General features: G+C 45.9%; 1 protein-coding gene across 5 annotated transcripts in view; it reads left to right on the top strand.

Annotated features, from left to right (window-relative positions):
* Positions 1-18,376, top strand: part of BICDL1 (BICD family like cargo adaptor 1) — a 65,408-nt gene that overhangs the window by 9,987 nt on the left and 37,045 nt on the right. For 3 of the 5 annotated variants that reach the window (XR_013833778.1, XM_079956722.1, XM_079956724.1), the window contains exons 2-3: positions 1,506-1,721; positions 14,729-14,845. Coding sequence is in view for 4 of the 5 variants with exons in the window: in XM_079956722.1 (XP_079812848.1) it covers positions 1,506-1,721; positions 14,729-14,845 (333 nt within the window). In the remaining variant the exon portion in view is untranslated. Of the gene's footprint in view, positions 1-1,505; positions 1,722-14,728; positions 14,846-17,944; positions 17,957-18,376 lie in introns of all 5 variants that reach the window. The other 2 variants (XM_079956721.1, XM_079956723.1) reach the window with 1 other exon arrangement.

The following is an 18,376-nucleotide window of genomic DNA, read 5'->3' as shown; positions in this document are numbered from 1 at the left end:
AAAGCTACAGGGAACCAGGCAGAGGGCCTTCTCGGTAGTGGCACCCTCTTTGTGAAACGCCCTCCCACCAGATGTCAAAGAGAACAACTACTAGACTTTTAGAAGACATCTGAAGGCAGCCCTGTTTAGGGAAGCTTTTAATGTTTGATGCATTACGGTATTTTAATATTTTGTTGGAAGCCACCCAGAGTGGCTGGGGAAGCCCAGCCAGATGGGCGGGGTATAAATAATAAATTATTATTAGTATGATTAGTATTATTATTATTAATTCCCTGGAACCAATTTGGGGGAGCACAGGGGAAAAAGAAGTGATAAAGCTCTGTTGTGCTAGTGGGTATCCTTGCATAGACTTCCACAAGTGTAATATTTAGCTGCAACTGGCCTGTAATTCTAGATTTGTCCCCATTCTCCTCATTGTTGAGTCCTACAAAGGCAACACTGAGACTAAAGAGAAGGATGTTGACAGGATGTGCCACTCCGTGGGCTGAATGTGAGTAGGAAGGCAGGCGGATAGGGGCTGGTTGAGGGCAGACCAAGGTTGGTGGGGCAGTACCCCATTTGCCAAAATGAATCAGTCTGCTAGACCATCTAATTCGGCATATTCTGTCAGCTTTTGGATCCATGGTCTATCAGAAAAAATAAAGAATAAATCAAAACAGGAATTTGTTTCAAAATGGGAGGTTATAAATATGGTAGTTTAAATTCTTTTGCAGCATTCGAGGAACTTCAGCAATAGTAGCAAGGTAGATATAAGAAATTAGATATATTAAGAAAAAGTTTAATTATGATAAAAGTGTGTATTGGCAATATATGAAATCGAAATATGGAATAGACGGGAGGTTGGGTCTTTAGTGTTAAGACCAATGTATGTTATTGTTTGCTAAGAAAATTATATGTCTATGGTTATTCCTGTGTGTAATTTGGTATTTGTGTTGTTTTTTTCTTTTTTCTTGCTGTATCAATAAAAATCTTTAAAAAATAAAATAAAATAATTAATCAGTCTGCACTGGGTTTATCAGAGGGAATTTATTGGACATGCACTGATTGGAAATGAAGCTGTATGTCTGCCCTAAAACCTTTGCAGGCCCAAAGAATATTAAAAAGCAGGATCCCACCACACTGCCGCAAAACCACCATGAGTACAAATAATCATGAATGCACAATAACAATAATAATAACTTCTGCAGGGGCCTTTTAGGTGTGAACCAAAGTACTGGAATGCAGTTGAATTGCTGCTGGAAGATGCTTACAATCTGCAGATGCCTCGAAGAGGATTCAGATAACCAGTTTTTCTGGCTTCCTTACGTGGAACTGAGAAAGGGCACCATCTAGTACTTGACTGACCCCAGAGAAGCAAAATGTCTTTGGGCAGGCCTGGCTGGAATCGATGTGACTTAAGTTGTGCATTTTTTAATTTTAAAAAACGTGCATGGCAGCAGGAAAGCACGAAGGGTTGGAACAGTGACATTTTGACCCTTTCCCCCTCCCTCTCCCCTGTTACACAGCACTTGGAACAAGAGAAGCATGAACTAAGGCGACGGTTTGAGAACAAAGAAGGAGAGTGGGAAGGACGAGTGTCGGAGCTGGAAAGCGATGTGAAGCAACTCCAGGATGAGCTGGAGAAGCAACAGGTTCACCTCCGAGAAGCTGACCGAGAGAAAACGAGGGCAGTCCAGGAACTCTCTGAACAGAACCAAAGACTCTTAGATCAGCTCAGCAGGGTGAGTGAGTCTCATGTGGTTGTCAGAACTGCTCAAACAGCTTGGTATTTCTTTTGAAGTCCATGCTCCTTCACCTGACGTTGCTTCTCTTTCTCTTTGGGGAGCTGTTTTCAGCATGGGGGCCCACATTACTTTGCAAGCAGGATTTTGGGGACCACACGGTGGTGAGTGGGCCTAGAGGGGAAAGTGGACAGGGCAACAGATGTTAATCTTTGTAGGCAAGGCTGCATTCCAGCCACACAAAAATCAGAGTGATGTATATCAGAGGAAAGCATAAAGTGATGCATGTTGAGACAAAATATATATATCTTAATTTCATATATACATTCATGGGGTCTGATTCATGCGACGCACCAGGAAAAAGGCCTTGGCTGGGATCATAATAGATAGCTCAGTTAAAATGTGTGCGGCAGCTGTGAAAAGAGCAAATTCCACACTAAGGATCATTAGGAAAGGAACTGAAAATAAAATTGCTGATATCATCCCTGTTAAAAGTGCTGTTATACACATCTGTTGTGTACAGTTCTGATCACATCACCTCACAAAGGGTATTGTAGATACAGGTAGGTAGCCATATTGGTTTGCCATAGTCGAAACAAAACAAAAAAATTCTTCTAGTAGCACCTTATAGACCAACTAAGTTTGTTATTGGTATGAACTTTCGCGTGCATGCCCACTTCTTCAGATACACTGAAAGAGAAGTCACCAGGCCCTTATATATAGTGAGAGGGTGGGGAGGGGTATTACTCAGAAGGGTGGTGGGAATAGGTGATTGGCTGATCAGCCAATCTGAAGAGTCAGTATCTGAAGAAGTGTGCATGCACACGAAAGCTCAAACCAATAACAAACTTCGTTGGTCTCTAAGGTGCTACTGGAAGGATTTTTTTTTTTATTAGGATATTGCAGAGTTGGAAAAGATTAAGAAAAGGGTTTAGAGAAAAGATGAGTGAAAAGTGAGATGCTAGAAGTTTATAAAATTTTGAATGTCATGGAAAAAGTGGATAGAGAAAAGGTTTTCTCCATCTCTCTGAACAGTAGAACTCGTGGACATTCAATTAAGCTCAGTGTTGGAAGTTTAAAAAAGGACTTTTCACACAGCATATAGTTGAAACTGAAGAACTCACTCCCAAAGGAGGCTTTGATGGCCACCAACTTGGATGGCTTTAAAAGAGGGTTAGACAAATTCATGGAGTATAAGGTTGTCAACAGTTGCTAGCCATTATGGCTATGCTCTGCCTCCACAATCAAAATACCAGAGAAGGCTAGAGTGCTGTGGAGCTTGAGTCCTGATTGCGAATTTCCTTTCAGGCATCTGCTTGGCCAGGATGCTGGCCTAGATGGGCCATTGGCCTGTTCCAGAAGGCTCTTCTTCCATGCAAAGGGTTGCGTCCAAGGTTAATCCTACTCTGTGTAGGCCATTAAGATGAATGTACCTACATTAGTCATGTCTGATCATTTCAGTGGGACTACTCTGAGTAGGACTCACATTGACTACAACCTAGAGCAGCCTTTCTCAACCTGTGGGTCCCCAGATGTTGTTGAACTACAACTCCCATCATCCCTAGCTAGCAAGACCAGAGCTCAGGGATGATGGGAGTTGTAGTCCAACATCTGGGGACCCACAGGTTGAGGAACACTGACCTAGAGGTTCCTGCATACACACTTCTCCATCCCAGGCGAGCAAGAGGAATTTTCTCAGTTCAAGGAGACAGTGCTCAGGGAGAGCATGGTGCAAGCCTGGGGAAGGGTGCTGGGAGAAACTAGCATTTGCATTTGCATTTTTTGCTCTGCCCATGTTTGCCTCTGGTCCCCGCTCTCCACAGCACGGGGCTCCTGGAAGGTTGCCCAGACAGGTATGCAGCCCTCAGGCTGAAAAAGGTTTCACACCCTACTCTAAAAGGATTTGAGCATATCTTTTCCTTTTCAAAAAGGCTGTGGCTTGGGGCAAAATTAGGCTTTATTTCACCCTGGTCAAAGACCTGGTTTGGCGCGCGCGCACACACACACACACACACACACACACACACCCTACTGCACACACACACTTGCATACACACACACACACACACACACACACACACAGGCTGGGAGCCTCAATAGCACACCCTCTGGAGGCTTCAACTGGGGCAAAAAACCTGGCTATCTCCCCACCCCCACCCTGTAGCTACGGCTCTGTCAAAGACCTAAATGTCTTGGCACCCAAATACCTAAAGAAAACCTCATCCTTTCCCAACCTTCCTATGTCAATTTCACTTTTTCTCTGTTTCTCATTTTTCCAGTCTTATGTGCAACTTTCCACTTTTTTCATCAGTTCACGATTTTTTATTATTTAAAATAAAAATATTTAAAAATATTCATCAGTATTTCAGTCAAATTTCTGACATTCACATGTTTGTGTGCAGTTTTGCCTAACGTACATTTTTGCAAGTGAAAATTCGCCAGCATTTTAGTGCAAATTTTCCCCAATTGACACGTTTTTGTACGTCATTTCGCCTGTTATATCCACCATTCTGCAAGCTGGTTTTTGCATATTATTTCCACATATAATATATGCATTTTAGGCATTCTTCCCCCCTAATAGTTGCATTTGGGGTCATGCTATTTTGTTGGAGAGCTGAATCACAATTTTTGGAGAAGGGCAAATATCAATGGATAGCTGTGTTTCAGAAGCTGCTCATTAGGTAGGTTCACACTAAAAGACTACCAAATTTCTCCTCAATCCCTAATTGCAGCTCTTCTCTGTGTGCATTTATACTTTTGCTATGTCTGTTTTGCAAATGAACAAAGAGACCTGAGAAGGATCTCATTATTCAGCAAGGTGTGCTTGAAGTTAACACATACTGGAAAGGTTGCCTGAAAATGTCTTCTTGGAAAGGATTGCAGCTCAGTGCTGGAACATCTGTTTTGTATTCATAAGGTTGCAGGTTCAACCCCTAACATCAGGCAGGGCTGGGAGAGAGACCCCCTATCCGAAGCCCTGAAAAGATACTGCCAGTCAATGTAGACCAGGGGTAGTCAACCTTTTAATACCTACTGCCCACTAATGCATCTTTCTTGATGGTAAAATTTCCTTACCGCCCACCAGTGCTCGTTGGAAGGAGGATTCAGCTTGTGCTGTAGAACCCCCTACCGCCCACCTAGAATCCTGAAACACCCACTAGTGGGCGGTAGGGACCAGGTTGACTACCCCTGGTGTAGACCATGGGTAGGCAAACTAAGACCCAGGGACCGGATCCGGCCCAATTGTCTTCCAAATCCGGCCCGTGGACGGTCCGGGAATCAGCGTGTTTTTACATGAGTAGAATGTGTCCTTTTATTTAAAATGCATCTCTGGGTTATTTGTGGGGCCTGCCTGGTGTTTTCACATGAGGAGAATATGTGCTTTTATTTAAAATGCATCTCTGGGTTATTTGTGGGGCATAGGAATTTGTTCTTTTTCCCCCTTCAAAATATTGTCCGGCCCTTCAAAAGGCCTGAGGGACAGTGGACCGGCCCCCTGCTGAAAAAGTTTGCTGACTCTGACAATACTGAGCTAGATGGACCAAGGTTCTGACTCAGTATAGTGAAGAACCATGTACAGCAGGCATGTCCAACCAGTAGGTTGCGATCTACCAGTAGATCCCCGGCTGATCCTGGTAGATCGCGGGACCCTTATCGATCGTGGGATTAAATAAAGTTTACCAAAAGTTAACAGATAAAAGCTGAAGAACTCTGGGCAATCCACCCACCTCATGCACGCTCCTCCTCCATCCAATGACAATGGATAGTAGATCACTGCCAGTTTTTTAATACGGGGAGTAGATCACAGTCTCTGGGGAGTTGGACGTACCTGATGTACAGCATCTGTTTTGCATGTACAGTGGTACCTCAGGTTGCATACGCTTCAGGTTACATATGCTTCAGGTTACAGACTCCGCTAACCCAGAAATAGTGCTTCAGGTTAAGAACTTTGCTTCAGGATGAAAACAGAAATTGCAGCCCGGCGGCAGCAGGAGGCCCCATTACCTAAAGTGGTGATTCAGGTTAAGAACAGTTTCAGGTTAAATACGGACCTCCGGAACGAATTAAGTACGTAACCTGAGGTACCACTGTAGACGGTTCCACATTCAATTCCCAACATCTCCAGTATACCTGAAGGAGCATCTCCACTCCCATCATTCTGCCCGGACACTGAGGTCCAGCACCGAGGGCCTTCTGGTGGTTCCTTCATTGCTAGAAGCAAAGCTACAGGGAACCAGGCAGAGGGCCTTCTCGGTAGTGGCACCCGCCCTGTGGAACGCCCTCCCATCAGATGTCAAAGCGATAAACAACTACCTGACATTCAAAAGACATCTTAAGGCAGCCCTGTTCAGGGAAGTTTTTAATGTGTGACATTTTAGTGTATTTTTGGTCTCTGTAGAAGCCGCCCAGAGTGGCTGGGGAAACCCAGCCAGATGGGCGGAATACAAATAATAAATTATTATTATTATTATTATTATTATTATTATTATTATTATTGGGATAGACTCCTTATCTTAAACCGTGGAGAGCTGCTGACAGACAGTGTAGACAATATTGAGCTAATTGGACCACTCATGTGAGTCAGTATAAGGCAGTTTCCTATGTTTGGCTCTTCTTGCTGCTTCGGAAGGCACACGTCCCCTTCCTTCAGCTCCCGTATCCCTCCTGTCCCCAGAAGCCAGGGATGACGTGTGCATTTCCCCTCATCATTCTTGTACCAGAACAGTCAGCGCTGCGGATTGCACAGCAATGTGCCTTGCCCCTCCTTTGCCTCAGGACGATCAATCTCAGCCTGGATGGCTTATTTGCAATTTCCAGAGCGGCTCAGGAGCTCTTGTCGCTGGTTGCTAGGCGACTGTATATCACAGTGTCCCAGTCGGCTGGTGTTGCCACGGAAACAAGGATGGTAGTTCCTGGATTTTTTCCCCTGCAATTCTGTTACCGTGAGGCTGCAGATACCGTGGGAGACACGGCAGTGACGTCTGCAAGTGGCCACTGGGGGCTCAGCGAATGTCCTTTTAAAAAGAAATAGCTGTTGAGCAGTAGGGATGTTACAGGGAACGGTCCCTTTTCACCCTATCTTTTTATTATTTTGGAGCAACAACAAAAAAGCAAATTCAACTGTTTGAGCATATATCATTTTGTGATGTTTTCCAGAAGCGAGCTGTCCATATAGTCACAGGGTCACCTGTTTTTGTTGGAGGGGGCTATTCTGCAACAAGTGATTGAAGCAATAATAGTGCATTATTGGCAGGCTTATCCTGGATCGCCCACACATCACTCTGCTTTATTAGATTATCTATTATTGTTTATTTAATGTATTTATATCCCACCTATCTCAAAAGCTGGGATTCAAGGTAGCTTCCAATATTTAAAAACAACACAATAAAATACAGATTAATAAAACAATCCCAGAATCAGGACCCATTGGCGTAGCGTGGGGGGTGCAGGGGGAGCCGGCCGCACCGGGCGCAACATCTGGGGGTTAGGGTTAGGGGTAGGGTTAGGGGGCGCAAATCCACGGGTTAGTGGGCGCAAATCCACGGGTTAGTGGGCGCAAATTACTTGCCTTGCCCCGGGTGCTGACAACCCACGCTACGCCACTGTCAGGACCTGAGCACAACAGCCCTCTCCCACATTGTGATTTCCATCAACTGGTATTCTGAGGCATACTGCCTCTGACAGTGGAGAGAGAGGCAGAAATAAGCCATCGTGGCTAGAAGCCTTTGATAGCATTATCCTGCATGAATTTGTCTAATCTTTTAAAGCCAGCCCAGTTGCTGGCCATCACTAGCTCATGAGGGAGTGAATTGCATATAACTTTGCGGTGTGGGAAGAAGTACTTTCTGTTGTCCGTCTTGTATCTCTTAACATTCAGCTTCAACGGATGACTAATGAGTTCTAGCATTTTCTCCACACCTTCACAATGCATAATTTTATGTACACATTCCACCATTGCTCACCTTTCCTTTTAGACCACTTTACACGAACATACAGTGGTACCTCGGGTTAAGTACTTAATTCGTTCCGGAGGTCCGTACTTAACCTGAAACTGTTCTTAACCTGAAGCACCACTTTAGCTAATGGGGCCTCCTGCTGCCACCGCGCCACCGGAGCACAATGTCTGTTCTCATCCTGAAGCAAAGTTCGTAACCTGAAGCAATATTTCTAGGTTAGCAGAGTCTGTAACCTGAAGCGTATGTAACCTGAAGCGTATGTAACCCAAGGTACCACTGTACAGATGATTGGCTATTTAAATAATTTCCCATTATCAAGCACAGGAATGATACCTTAGATGAAATGCACAATTTGTGTATGATGGGGAGGTACTGGCAGGTTTGGGGGTGGTCCAGAGGTTTGCACAAGTATAAAACATGCGGCAACCTTTCATTACAGGACCCAGTTGTGATTCCTGAATGTGGCTGCCCTTCTTGGGGCCTACCTCGTTGAGAATATTACTTAAAAAAACCCCAATATAACTGTGATCCTTAGCATGCCCTTTGGATAAAAATAAACATTGAAACCATTCTCTCCATGGATGCTCTGGCAGACATGAAACAACAGGGCTGTTTCTGAAAGCCTTCTTGTAAACTCAATACCTGGTGTTTTTGGTTACAGCCGCTTCAGGTTGCATTTTTTTGGGTTACGGACCACCGAAACCCGGAAGTACCGGAACGGGTTACTTCCGGGTTTCGGCAGTCGCGCATGCACAGAAGCGCTAAATCACGCTTTGCGCATGCGCAGAAGCACCGAATCACAACCCGCATGTGCACAGATGTGCCGCTTTAGGTTGCGGACACTACGGGTTGCGAATGTGCATCCTGCAAGGATCACGTTCGCAACCCGAGCGTCCACTGTATATTCCACTATCTTCCACATGCTTGGCAATCCACAAAAGGCTGTTCAACAAACAGCTTACGTTGCAAGTAATCCTGTTTTAAAATAGCTTTAGCACACAGTCAGGGGTTATTATGGAACAGTGAGGCTATGTGCCCCAGTGGAATTGGTTCAATGGTTTTGTTTTTCTTTCGCAAGCAACAAGATGGTTGGGATTACTTGTGGCCTGGATGCCATGAGTGGCACACTGTGTAGCCATGGAGGCTGGTCCACTGGGAATTATTATTATTATTATTATTATTATTATTATTATTATTTATACCCCGCCCTCCCCAGCCAAGGCCGGGCTCAGGGCGGCTAACAAACAATAATAAAAACAAGTTGAATGAATACAACTTAAAAACAAGATTAAAATATAACATTAAAATATTGAAACATTAAAATATTAAAATGCAGCCTCATCACAGGAGGAGAAAGGAAAAAGAGAAAAGAAAGAGAGGGAGGGAATCAAATTGGCTCCAAGCCAAAGGCCAGGCGGAACAACTCTGTCTTACAGGCCCTGAGGAAAGAAATCAGATGCTGCAGGGCCCTGGTCTCATGAGGCAGAGCGTTCCACCAGACCAGAGCCAGAGTTGAAAAGGCCTTGGCTCTGGTTGAAGCTAATCTAACTTCCTTAGGGCCCGGGACCTCTAAGGTATTGCTATTTATGGACCTTAAGGCCCTCTGTGGGGCATACTGGGAGAGGCGGCCCCGTAGGTATGAGGGTCCTAGGCCGTGAAGGGCTTTAAAGGTCAAAAGCAGCACCTTAAATCTGACCCTGTACTCCACCGGGAGCCAGTGCAGCTTGAAAAGCACTGGGGGAATATGCTCCCATGGCAGAGACCCCGTGAGGAGCCTCGCTGCAGCATTCTGCACCCATTGGAGTTTCTGGGACAGCTTCAAGGGCAGCCCCGCGTAGAGCAAATTACAGTACTCAAGCCTGGAGGTGACCATCGCATGGCTCACTGTGGCCAGGTTGGGGTGGGAAAGGCACTGCCCCACCAACCTCAGTCTACCTACAGTCAGCTCCCACTTGCCTACCTTTTTGCTTACAATCAGGCCAGGGTTTAGCCTTGGCCATCAACTTCCTTTTCCGTAGTCTCTGCATTTCCACTATGGAACTCAGCAGAGTGGAGACAAGAATGCATTGGCTCTGTCTGTCGTTGTCTCTGGTCCCACCTACTGCCAGCCTTCCAACCTTCCATTCTACCAGTCCCACTGGGCACCACCCATTATGTGGGGGAAACTACTTTGAACACTTTATGGGGGCCTCCAGCATTATCACTCATGGGTCTGGCTGTGGCATAGGCCGATATCACACAAGAGTTGCTCCATGCTGCTGTGTGGGTGTTGCGGTGCAACTGCGAAGCCTACATTGGCTTGAATGGGTTATCACAGTGCCTTCTGCTTTCCCAACAATCCCAGAAGTGGCAAATTAAAATATTGCCTGAGAGGCTGAAGTGTACTGTTCCTGTCTTGTGGGGAAATTGCATTTATTTATTTATCATCTCACTTTCCCGATAAAATGTTCCACGGCAGCTCACCCCGCACTCTTAAATTGCAACAAAAAGCAAATCAATAATCAGCTGTGATAGTTTTAAAAGGAAGATGGACAATCGATGGCTTAAACCCAAGGTTTCACACACCAATAGAATTAAAATTAAGAGGTCAGGATGCTTCGTAAATACCTGTCTAAACGAAAAGCTTCAGCAAGTAGCAGAAGGCTGCCGGGGAGTCAGGCAGATCTAGAAATCCAACTTTCCTCTGTTTGAAAGGCCACCTGGTCCCAAGTTGTTTTTTTTAAGATGAGGAATCCTAAGAAGGGAGAACAGGAAGTGGTCTTGGAGCTGCTCATAAGTACCTTGCATTCAGACATTCGAATTTTGGTAGAATGCATAGAACAGCCTTCACAGAATATCATAATGCAGAATGAAAGGCAGAGCTGTTCTGCCTGGCCTTTGGGCTGGACTCAGTCTGACCCCCCCCCCTCTCATTTTTTATTTATTTTTTGATGGAACCCCTTATGTGGGATTTTGTATATAAGTTTTCCCTCGGCTCTTTTTGCTGGCCCATGTAGGACCAGCATGGATAGTTGGCCCTGGTGAATATTTGAGGTTTTCTCCCCTTATGATCTTGATTTATGGACTAAAACAAGGCTTCATTTCAAGCTGTATTTTAAACTGTATTTTAACCTATATTTTAATCAACTGTTTGTTTGTTTGTTATGCTTTGTGATGGGATGATGAGCTGCTTGTGCGTAAAGCTTAGTCCCTCAGAGTCTGGCCTGGTTATCAAAGCTCTGTCTATAGCGGAGCCCCCTAAAACATGACTCCCTCAATCGCTGGCAGAATCCGACAGTGGGCGTTTGCGGAAACGCTTCCAGCATAGAAGCTCCTTAACGGAAACGCGTCTTCGGGATTCTCGGCGCGACAGTTTCCGGCGAGGGGTGGGTGTCCCTATAGGAGGTCCTGAAACTTCCCCACTGTTTTCGCTGGAAGTCTCTCTGAGCCATCCCTCCGATTCACTTTCCCTTGGAGCTCCTTCTCTCCCCCTGCTGGTTCCCTCCTCTGCTGCCGAGTCTCTCCTAACCTCCGTGAGCCCTTCCACCGCCTGCCCTTCCGATGGCAGTTCCCTGACATGCTTTTACTGTGTTTTATATTTGGTGTTAGCCACCCTTAGCCCGGTCATGGCCGGCGAGGGTGGGGTATAAATAAAAATTTATTATTATTATTATGTTATAGTATATGTCCCAATTTTCATAGGAACAGCAGAAGCTACCCTATACCAAGTCAGACTCTTGGTCCATCTAGCTCAGGATTTTCTACACATTGGCAGGGGCTCTCCAAGGTTTCAGACAGGGGACACCCCCAACCCTACTTGGAGAGGCCGGGGACTGAATTTTCTGCATGCAGAGCAGATGTTCTACCATCGAACTATGGCCTTTCCTATAAAGGTTTATATAGCAAAAGGTAGATATCTCAGTCCCAGGCTGTATGGGCATTAAAAATCAGAGCGGTGACTCCCCTGAAGACTTCAGTGATCAGGCCAGGATATAAGGAATCAGGCTGCCCTTGAGGTATCCCGGAACCAAGTTGTTAATGGCCTTGTAAATTTCATACACACATACATAATTTTATTTGTATGCTACCTTTCCATAGTTAAAACCATGCTCAAGGGGGCTTAAAACATGAAAAAAATACATAATTACCAGCATAACAAAATGGCCATAAATAATATATAAGACATCAAAAAGTTAATAATAATAATAATGTAGTAATAATAATAATAATAATAATAATAATAATAATTACTTATACCCCGCCCATCTGGCTGGGTTTCCCCAGCCACTCTGGGCTGTTCCAACAAAAGATTAAAAATACATTAAAACATCAGTCATTAAAAACTTCCCTAAACACAACCAAATTAAACAATTAACACATAAATCATAGCAAGATCTAAAATGAAGTTGCAAAAAATAATCAAAAACAGCAGCAACCCTGCCTGCAACTAAACCCTTAAACAATACCCCAATCCAATAGTTTATTCAGCAGCTTCAGCTTTTGTAGCTGGAGTCAGTTCGGGCCCCGCCCTCCAAAGCCAGGTGGGAAAAGGCCTGCAAAGCAGGGGGCAAGTCTTCCAGGGCTCACAGCCAAGATGGTAAAAGAACCTTGATACCCAGTAGTGTATATCCTATATCTATATCCTATATCCTATATCTATATCCTATATCCTATATCTATATCTATATCCCATCTAAATGGGAACAGAGATTCTTCTTTAAGGTGTCAGAGGACAGATGGTAGATGGCTTAGACGTAGCCCTGTATCAGGACCATAATCTTATTAACTCTGAGTCTGCACAGACCTGCACACTCGCACTGGCATCTACACAAGAAGCAAACAGATGGTCACTTAGCTCATCATCATGACACATGGCACTCTCTCTCCCCCACCTGCCTGCAGTACAGCAGACAAAGCCACTGAGGTCACTTGTGCATAAGCCACTTTCCTGGGGTCAGAGTGAAGCTCTTTTCCAGGCCCCATGCCTTGCCCTCCTTAGTAGCCCAGCGCACATCCTCAGTTCTTGCTGCAATGCATTTTTGTTGCCAGCAGGGGGAGCACTGCATGCACACCAATTTAAGAAGCACCTGTCACACTCCACACCACACAGTGGTACCTCGGGTTACATACGCTTCAGGTTACAGACTCTGCTAACCCAGAAATATTACCTCGGGTTAAGAACTTTGCTTCAGGATGAGAACAGAAATCGTGCTGCAGCAACAGCACGGCGGCAGCAGGAGGCCCCATTAGCTAAAGTGGTGCTTCAGGTTAAGAACAGTTTCAGGTTAAGAACGGACCTCCGGAACAAATTAAGTACTTAACCCGAGGTACCACTGTATATTTAAGCACTTTTATACCACTTCATCAGTTGTAAAGGTAAAGGGACCGCTGACCATTAGGTCCAGTTGCGGACGACTCTGGGGTTGCGGCGCTCATCTTGCTTTACTGGCCGAGGGAGCCAGCTTCCGGGTCATGTGGCCAGCATGACTAAGCTGCTTCTGACGAACCAGAGCTCAAGGACTGTATTCCCTTCTGAGCAGCCTTCTGGGACCACATGCCAGTGGCAGGAGGAGTCAGGGGCAAAAGTAGACAGAGCATTGAATGTAAATTCTACTTTTGTGCATTAGGCCGATTTCCACGCACTCTCACACACCCTTCAGCTAGTCAAAAACACTAAAAAAGGAGTGTTTTTGCAAATTGGGGCAAATGGGGAAGTAATGAGGATCCTCATGTTTGAGGTTCTTCCCCCTGCTGTACCAGATAAAAAGTGTAAACTTTGAACCTGATGTCCCAGCTGAAATGTTACCTCAGCTATAAACACACTGGGTAGCCTTCTGCAGCTATGAGGCTGGTTCCATGTTTGATGTGGGAATGCCTTTTCTTTAAAATATATAGCAGGCAACTCTTTATCAATGGATTATTTGAAATGCACAGGCTTCATTCTTCATTCAGCACATCTCATTTTTAGTTGCTGGGAGATGGGTGCCTCTGGCGCTAAACGAGGTCTATTTTTACTTTTTGCAAAACAGAATGGTAATGATTTCCTTTGGGAACATCCTAGGGCAATTTGTGAATAACTGGAACCAATTCCCGGTCTCACTTTTTGTTTCCTTTTTAAAAAGCAACATCAACCCTGCAGGAAAGTGGCTATCCCCAAAGCTTTATTCCTGTGAACCTTCAGTACTGGGGGACCTTGATGCTTCTGCACTCTGAGGTGGAAGACATTTCTCCACATAGGTTTATCAAGTGTGATTGGTTGTTTAAGTGTCTAATGCAGATGCGAGAAAGCTCTAGCCCTCCAAATGTTGCTGAACTACAACTCCCATCATCCCTGGCCATTGACCACACTTGCTGGTGCTGATGGGAATTGTAGTTTGGCAATACCTTGAGGGTCAGAGGTTCCCCACACCTCATCTAATGCACGATTAGAGTTAGACAGACCCAATGTCAAACTGAAAATTAGGATGCAACCCTGTACTTTACATCAGTCAGCCAAGGGACCTTAGAATTTGGAAGACACTTCCATTACAATAGGAATGGGGAACCTATAGCACTACAACTCCCATCTTCTCTGTCCTATGCTTGCTGGGGCTGAGGGCATTTGGAGAGCTACAGGTTGTCCACCTGCTCCGTCACAACTTATGCTGTTCTTCTTTGTCCTCTAGTGGTATTGTTAGGCGACTTACACCAACGACGTGTACCTGCTTTGAGTACAGATCTGAAAGTTCACCTGTTTACAGCTATAAGATTTTTTATCATTGTCCAATGGAAGAACATTAATTCTCCATCTATAGCAGCACATATCAATAAGGTGTAGTAAGTTCTAGCATCCGATGGAATTACTTATTTAAGCGCATCATGTATTTTTGGAAATGCTAACCTGGTGGAACGTGGGATTTGTCACTGTCTTACATGAAGCTGCACAGCCATGATGACAGAGCCATTCTGTCATCAGAGAGACACCAGTGTTCAGTGGGAAGACCAAAATAAGGCAGAGTTCTACATTAAAACTGTTGGTGCCTTCGATGATTGATGGATTGATTGATTGCCCAGCACTTCCATCTTTTGCAGGCATCGGAGGTGGAAAAACAGCTCTCTATGCAGGTTCATGTCCTCCAAGAGGACTTCAGGGAGAAGAAGTCATCGACCAGCCAGCACATCGTACGACTCGAGAGCCTTCAAGCAGAGGTGAGTTCTCCCCATGGCTGGAATGGTCCATGGCAGTGGTGGAGAAGCTGGAAGGGAAGGCCCATAGCAAAATGGTAGAGGGTCCAAAGTTCAGTTCCCAATGGCATCTCCAGGTAGGGCTGGGAAGAGCCGCAGGAGGGCCGCTGCCAGTCAGTGTGGACAGTACTGGGCTAGATGGATCCACTGGTCTTATTCAGTATAAGGCAGCTTCCTATGCTCCTATGTTGGCCCAAAGGCTGCAGGCAAACACACATGCCCTACCCTGACACTGCAGGCCCATACTTCCTCTACCCCTTTAAGAATTGGACTATAAAAAAGGTAAAGGGACCCCTGACCGTTAGGTCCAGTCGCAACGACTCTGGGGTTGTGGTGCTCACCTTGCTTTATTGGCTGAGGGAGCCGCCGTACAGCTTCCGGGTCATGTGGCCAGCATGACTAAGCCGCTTCTGGCGAACCAGAGCAGCGCATGGAAACACTGTTTGCCTTCCCGCCGGAGTGGTACCTATTTATCTACTTGCACTTTGACATGCTTTTGAACTGCTAGGTTGGCAGGAGCGGGGACCGAGCAATGGGAGCTCACCCCGTTGCGGGGATTCAAACCACCGACCTTCTGATTGGCAAGCCCTAGGCTCCGTAGTTTAGACCACAGCGCCACCCGCGCCCCATAATCGGACTATATTCCTCTAAGAATTGTTTGCTTTATCTGCAGAGTGTCTGTGTGTGTGTGTATGAGGGTGTGAGAGATAATGAGGTGGTGCAGGGAGTGCTATGCAATCCTCCAAACACCTCCCACCATTGGTTTCACCCCCTAATTGATTCTCCCTGAAGTAATATGGTCTTCAATAGGGGGGGAAATCATCCACCAACCCTGGTCTATGGTCCATTTTGCAAGGATTCCAGAAGTGGTGAGGCCACCATTGCAATTAAGACCAATTATGCATTCAGCACCATTAAATTCTTTCTGGAATGTTCCATGTCAGCCTTGCTGGCAGGGATTGAATAACTCCCTTTGCATTGAATGATGGGGGAAAGCTTAAAGTAGACTGAATCTTCCTTCTAGACCACTTAGAGTTGGAGTTTTCACGAATGTACAGGGAGTATTTTTAGTTGGGGGAAAGTATTCAGACATCCTGCCTGCTGCTTTCTGGATTCTGAGGGCACATTCACACCATACATTTAAAGCCCATTGGTTCCCTGCCCCCTTGGCAAGGGAACATGGGAACTGTAGTTTGTTAAGTGTGCTGAAAGTCTAGCTCTGTGAAGGATAAAAAATACAGTTCCTATTATTCTTTGGGGGTTTGCCACGTGCTTTCAATATGTGTCGAATGTGCTTTAAACAAAAGATGTGGATGTGAGTAGAAGTAGATTTGGAGTTCTTGCTCCTTTGGCAAAATTCTCCAGATCTCCACTTTAATTCATGTTTCTAGACCTTATGGTTATAGAAATAACATATGGCACAGGCAAATATAAAATATCTGCTCAAAGAACCCAGAGGCTGGATCAATGCAACTTTGAGCAGGAACAGAAGCTTCTATATTTCTCTCTTCTCTTTTAGCTTCCTTTGGGCCCCCAGATCCTGCCCACCATGTTGAGAACCCTGTTTTCCCAATGACCCATGTGTTTTATTCTTTTCTGTCCTTATCTTTCTTCCCTTTCCCTCTTACTAAACAAAACAAAAAAGCTACAAAACCTTCCAATATTGCTGCAAGGTGAAATGAAGTGGATAAATATTTGTTGCAGTTTTGCATAATTTACTCCACTTGTTCCCGGAGCTCTGGATATGAGTGTCTGCCATTTCTAGCATAGAATTATTTCCCCACTCTTCCTGGGGCAACAAAAATGTCTCTTTGGCTTGCCCCACTTTGACCCTCCTGGGGTGGTTGGCCATCATTGGCTTAAATGCAAAGATGGCTTTGTCTATAATTTGTGCTTTGTACCACAGTTGCACCCGCAGTGGTGCTAAGCCGAAGTCACTCATCAGCATATTTGTTCTGCAGGTGAACTGTTTTGTGCCAAAGGAAGGTTGTCCAACCAAATGCATAGGCAGGTTGCTGGTAGCTTTGTGTAAATGGCTTCTGCTAGGTCAACATTGTACAACTGGGTTGGCAAACTAAGGCCCGGGGACCAGATTCAGCCAAATTGCCTTCTGGATCCGGCCTGCAGATGGTCTGTGAATAGCCGCGTGGATCGGCATGGGGATTCTGATCATTCGGGCTGCTCCATTCCCCCCCCACACACACACACCGCAGCGGCGCCTCCTCCCTCCCTCCCTCCTCCTGGCTTCTCCTCACCCTGCCTAGAGGAGGAAGGGGGATGGGCTTTGTTGAGCCGTGGTTGGCTGAGCGCCATTTTAAACAGCCCCTCGCTGGAGCCAGCCCTTTTGTGCCACTCATTGTCCCGCCGCCACCGCCAGCCCCTGCCGCTTGCAAGGCACAGGTAAGCAGCCACAGGGGCTCATCCGGTGCTGTGGAGAAGGGAGGGGAGAGTCGTGGGAGGGGCACCCCCCCAAATATAGTCTGGCCCCCAACAAGGTCTGAGGGACAGAGGACTGGCCCCCTGTGGAAAAAGTTTGCTGACCCCTGTTGTACAACCTTAAAACTCAACATCTGCTACAATAGCCCTTGCTGAGAAAGTCCAATAGCATCCAGATCAGGGGTCAGCAAACTTTTTCAGCAGGGGGCCGGTCCACTGTCCCTCAGACCTTGTGGGGGACCAGACTATATTTTGAAAAAAATAATGAACGAATTCCTATGCCCCAGAAATAACTCAGAGATGCATTTTAAATAAAAGCACACATTCTACTCATGTAAAAACATGCTGATTCCTGGACCGTCCGCAGGCTGGATCCAGAAGGCAATTGGGCTGGATCCGGCCCCGGGGCCTTAGTTTGCCTACCCATGATCTAGAGGGCCACAGGCTCCCACCCCACTCTACTTATTAAAAAAGGTTGGAGCGCTGGGATAAGCATTTTGTTTTCTTGTTTTAGAAAAGGTTTCCCTCCCCACCTTGAGCTTTTAGGTTTCTTGGTTTCTCCTCGTCAATCCTGACTTGTCCCCTTTCTCTCCTTCCCCGTTCCCTTCCTACTTGACTGTGGAGCAGCAAATCCTTGAAGTAAGTACAGAAGTGGTCCTAGGGTCCAAAATGCATGTCCATCAGCCTCCATTTCTTGCATGCCATGCTTGTGATGCTCTTCGTGTCTCTAGCTCTCTGGGTTCTTGGCTTCATCTTCTTCTTGTCTCTGCTGGTCTGCAAGAAGAGTTGGGGAGGTGGTACCCTCAGTGGAGGCTGGTCCATTAGGGCTGGTCCACTACCTCCATTTCTTGCATGCCATGCTTGTGATGCTCTTCATGTCTCTAGCTCTCTGGGTTCTTGGCTTCCTCCATCTTCTTCTTGTCTCTGCTGGTCTGCAAGAAGAGTTGGGGATTTGGTACCCTCAGTGGAGGCTGGTCCACTACTCACGAATCCCAGTCAGCCAGCTCCCATCTGCCTGGCTTCTGACTTGTATCCGGCCCAGAGGGTGGCACTGCCTAT

The sequence above is a fragment of the Podarcis cretensis genome (genome assembly GCF_951804945.1).
Source record: "Podarcis cretensis genome assembly, chromosome: 16".
NCBI classification, from domain to species: Eukaryota; Metazoa; Chordata; class Lepidosauria; order Squamata; family Lacertidae; genus Podarcis; species Podarcis cretensis.
The sequence above is the reverse complement of the archived record's forward strand: the minus strand, read 5'-3'. Positions and strand labels throughout refer to the sequence as shown.